The 3,657-nt window shown below is 46.9% G+C and overlaps 1 protein-coding gene across 1 annotated transcript in view; it reads right to left on the bottom strand.

Annotated features, from left to right (window-relative positions):
- Positions 1-3,657, bottom strand: part of ftsj1 (FtsJ RNA methyltransferase homolog 1 (E. coli)) — a 10,211-nt gene that overhangs the window by 2,977 nt on the left and 3,577 nt on the right. Inside the window, exons 3-10 of the mRNA XM_015386497.1 lie at positions 3,423-3,492; positions 3,217-3,337; positions 3,074-3,152; positions 2,923-2,975; positions 2,800-2,853; positions 1,521-1,623; positions 1,315-1,398; positions 1,047-1,150 (exon numbers count right to left, since the gene is read on the bottom strand). Coding sequence (XP_015241983.1) covers positions 1,047-1,150; positions 1,315-1,398; positions 1,521-1,623; positions 2,800-2,853; positions 2,923-2,975; positions 3,074-3,152; positions 3,217-3,337; positions 3,423-3,492 — 668 coding nt within the window. The remainder of the gene's footprint in view (positions 1-1,046; positions 1,151-1,314; positions 1,399-1,520; positions 1,624-2,799; positions 2,854-2,922; positions 2,976-3,073; positions 3,153-3,216; positions 3,338-3,422; positions 3,493-3,657) is intronic.

The raw sequence follows: 3,657 nt of genomic DNA, 5'->3' as shown, positions 1-3,657 counted from the left end.
TGGTTTTCCTTAAGTAGAAAACCTTGAATCAATCTGACTGAATGATCTGGTGAACTGGAAAGTGACCTGAGATGACATGATGTGAATTTGGCGCTATAGAAATAAACTGAATTGAACCAAACAACTTTTCCCATCCTCTCTTTCAATGGTTTCAGTTTTACGTTTAAAGTGTGATTAAAGACATACGCAACCAATCAGTTCTTTAACAGACATGATGCTTTCCTCTGAATCTGGTTTATTTTTCTCATCTGCATCACTTGTTTTTTTCAGCATTAGTCATGTTTTTATTTATTGTAATCTGTTGGATTTAATTTGCCTAACAGCCTCCACATATGGCTCTCTGCTTCCCTCCTTTCATTTCTTCCTATAATCTCCAACCTTATCATCTTCTTCATATTTTGGATATCACATGTGACCATATCTGTGCCACTGCAAATATGGTGGTGATGGAGGGATGTAACCAATGCTGACGATTTAAGGAAAAACGGTTTCCTTAAACTAAAACCGACAATTAAAAGCTTTTAAAAGCCTTTCTTTTTTTTATTTCTCTGGACTTTGGGACTTATCTGACCTTTTTCTTCATTATTTTGTAATTCTAATATTTCTTTACAATCTTGTCTATGAATTTTCCTGCTAATCACTTTCTTTCCTCTGATTTTTCTGGCCATCATTCACCATCTCTTCCTCCGTCTTCCATCTTCATTTAATACCTACTGCTGTCCACTCATTAAAAACGTTTTTTTCCGTTTCCTTTCTGAACCAGTTTAGTTCCATTAAAGCTGTGGATCAAATCTAATATTCAGTTTGGAAGGCCGTGCAAAAGGGAAGCACCCTTGGCTCAAAGCATGGAGATTTCAACCGACGGGCTGCGTTTATGGTCTCATGTTACTTTTGACAAAAACTACTGATTAATCCTTTTCATACATATGAAATAAAACAGTTTTAATCCTGTGATCATTATTAAAGTTAACCGTCATCCCGCAGGATTCCCTCGGTTCACAGGTTTCCTTCTGGGTTTTAGAAGTCTGCATCCAGCTGCTGCTCACCTGCAGGGGGTAGGTTCTGTCTGAATCAAAGGCGCTGAGGTCTCCACATGCTAAGAAGGGAACAATGACACGGTTTGGACCTTCTAGCTGGTTGAAGTCCACATCTGCAGGCAGAAACCAAACAGAATGGTCAGATGTAGATCCAGAGCCCACAGAACCTGCAGAAGAGCCCAGACCTAGAGATGCCAGATGCACCAATTCAGGTTGGACCCCCTGCCGTACCATACCAGGGTCAAACATTTCTGCTCCTCCCAGTCGTCATAGTTACCGTAGGAGTGGTCCAGGAGAGGGTTGGACATGTTTGGGACGTAACCCTCGGGAGGAGAATATTTCTGGCAAACCACGAAGGCCTCTGCACAAAAAAAAACAAAAAACGCTTTATTAGCAAAGGTTTAAGATGTTCCAGCTTCACTTACCTCCAACAGCCACGGTTTGACCACAGCTTTAATGTCTGCGGCTGTTTTTCGGACTCACCGATGCTGGAGTTCCTGCTGCTGCGAGGCTTGGAGCAGGTCACGCTGCTGAAGAAGATCTTCAGCTCAGAGTACAGCAACGTGACGTCTTTCCCTCTGAAGATCTGAGACACCAGGAACAACCACAGATAGGAGGTCAGCAGGAGGGGGAGGCTGGGATGGACTTTGTTTTCTAACATGTCTCCATGTCAAACCTTCCATCATATGTCATTCAGTTAGAGAAAAAAAATACATTCAGATGAAAATTAACCAGAAAAGAAATGAGCTCAGAAACGTTCTCAAATTTTCCAGATATTGATGAAAGGTTCAGCATCCAGCTCAGCAGCGGTTCCTTTAGCTTTTCCTGGTAACAGGAAGGCATGCAGGCTTGGAAACACGCTGACCAGAGGTGGTTCCACATCTCTGGATGCTGTTCTCACTAAAGTCCGGCCGATAAATCGGCAGGTCGATGTGTCGGACAATCGGCTGATTGTAGCATCTGGCAAAATGTGGGCAATATAATTTTTTTATTTATATCACGCAAAAGGAAACATTGCGCTGATTCTGCTCCTCCTCGCTTCCTGATGCCCCTCCCCTGAGAGGCTGACTCACAAGAACGCCACGTAGGCTTTAGACAACGCAGAACAAGTCAGTCTCAGCGGGAACGGAACGCCAACGGTGTGACATCACCACACGCCCTGCTCGTCTGGACCTGCATTAGTCCCTAGATAGTAATAAATAATTAATAATAAACATAAAGAAAGTCGCCATCAGAGCCAACGGTACTTCACTAACTAAGCTGAGAGGGCTGCTGGCGACAGGCTAACATTAGCAGAGGCTGCAGTTAGCCTCAGAGCTCTGCTGGTAGCCACCGTCTGCTCTACATCAGAATTTATTTCTCTATTTCGCTCTAAATCAGTAAATGGGCCTGAGACGGTGTGAAGGTTGCCGCTCGCACTGGGCCGGGTCCTGCTGGAGGTTTCTTCGTCACAGCTGCTGCAGGCGTGCTCAGCGTAACGATTAAAAAAGAGTTTCTCTACCTGCTCATCCTGCGAGTCATTGTCTGGATGCAAGCAGCTGGTTTTCCTTAGAAATGTTTTACCAATCTATGACCTGTGGTTCTTTGGTGCTGCAGGGGATGAGCGGCGGTGCAGGGGCTGAGCGGTCTACAGAGGCGTGGTCGTTGATGCGACAGATGAGGGCCTTAACTGACGTAAACACCACTAGTGCCAAGAAACCAATCTGTAAAACTGTCTGATCTGACTGAACGGCCTCAGGAGAAACCAACAGAAAAGCACAACCTTGGCCACAAAGGTTCCTCCAGGTTTCAGGACGTGTGTGGTGATGTTCAGAGCCTGGAAGACAGACAGCCGTCAGTGGGACCTTACAACCACACACTGCAGGGTGGACATGTCCATACTCACCGCCAACAGGAGCTGAGCCTGGATGTACTCGTCCACATCATGGAGACCGGTTACTATGGAAACAAAACAACAACAAGGCAATGATGAACAGACCACTTCTCCATCAGGAACAATTGATCTGAGCGGGGAGAGCAGAGAGATGGGACCTCACCGTCTGGAGCTCCGTCACACACCACCAGGTCGGCCGGCTGGCCCTGGAAGTGACGGATGATCTCCTGGGCTGTGGACACCTAGGAGGAGAACGACATGAAGCGGGGAAGAGGAGTCATAGCTGGTAGGTGGGGGGGTTGTTACCTTGGTGATGTCTCCCTGGATCTGAGTGACTCCTGGCAGAGGAGCCATGGCTTGCAGGTCCACCGCGACAATCTTCACCTTCTCCCTCCCGTCAGACTTCTCCTCCCCCCCTTCCCCGCCTCTGTGAGGAGAAAACCAGGAGAGTTTGAATTTTTCTCCCGAATCTAAGAGTCTGATAAAAATGAAGGACATTAAGGAAGGGAGACCTGAGTTTGCGGCTGAGAACCTGACTCCAGCTGCCTGGTGCTGCACACAGATCAACAGCTCTGGTCACACCTGTGGGGTAAAGGAGGGGTTGATGAGGAAGAGGAGGAATGCAGTTCTTCTTTGTCTGACTCCCTGATCAGCGCCTTAGATGCTCAGAAGCTCATGAGACTCTAGATCGGAGGTCTTCAACAGGGGGTCCGCGACCCCTAGGGGGTCCATGGAGGTACTGCATGG

Source organism: Cyprinodon variegatus, unplaced genomic scaffold (assembly GCF_000732505.1).
Source record: "Cyprinodon variegatus isolate N-32 unplaced genomic scaffold, C_variegatus-1.0 Scaffold370, whole genome shotgun sequence".
In the NCBI taxonomy this organism is placed as follows: domain Eukaryota; kingdom Metazoa; phylum Chordata; class Actinopteri; order Cyprinodontiformes; family Cyprinodontidae; genus Cyprinodon; species Cyprinodon variegatus.
The sequence above is the reverse complement of the archived record's forward strand: the minus strand, read 5'-3'. Positions and strand labels throughout refer to the sequence as shown.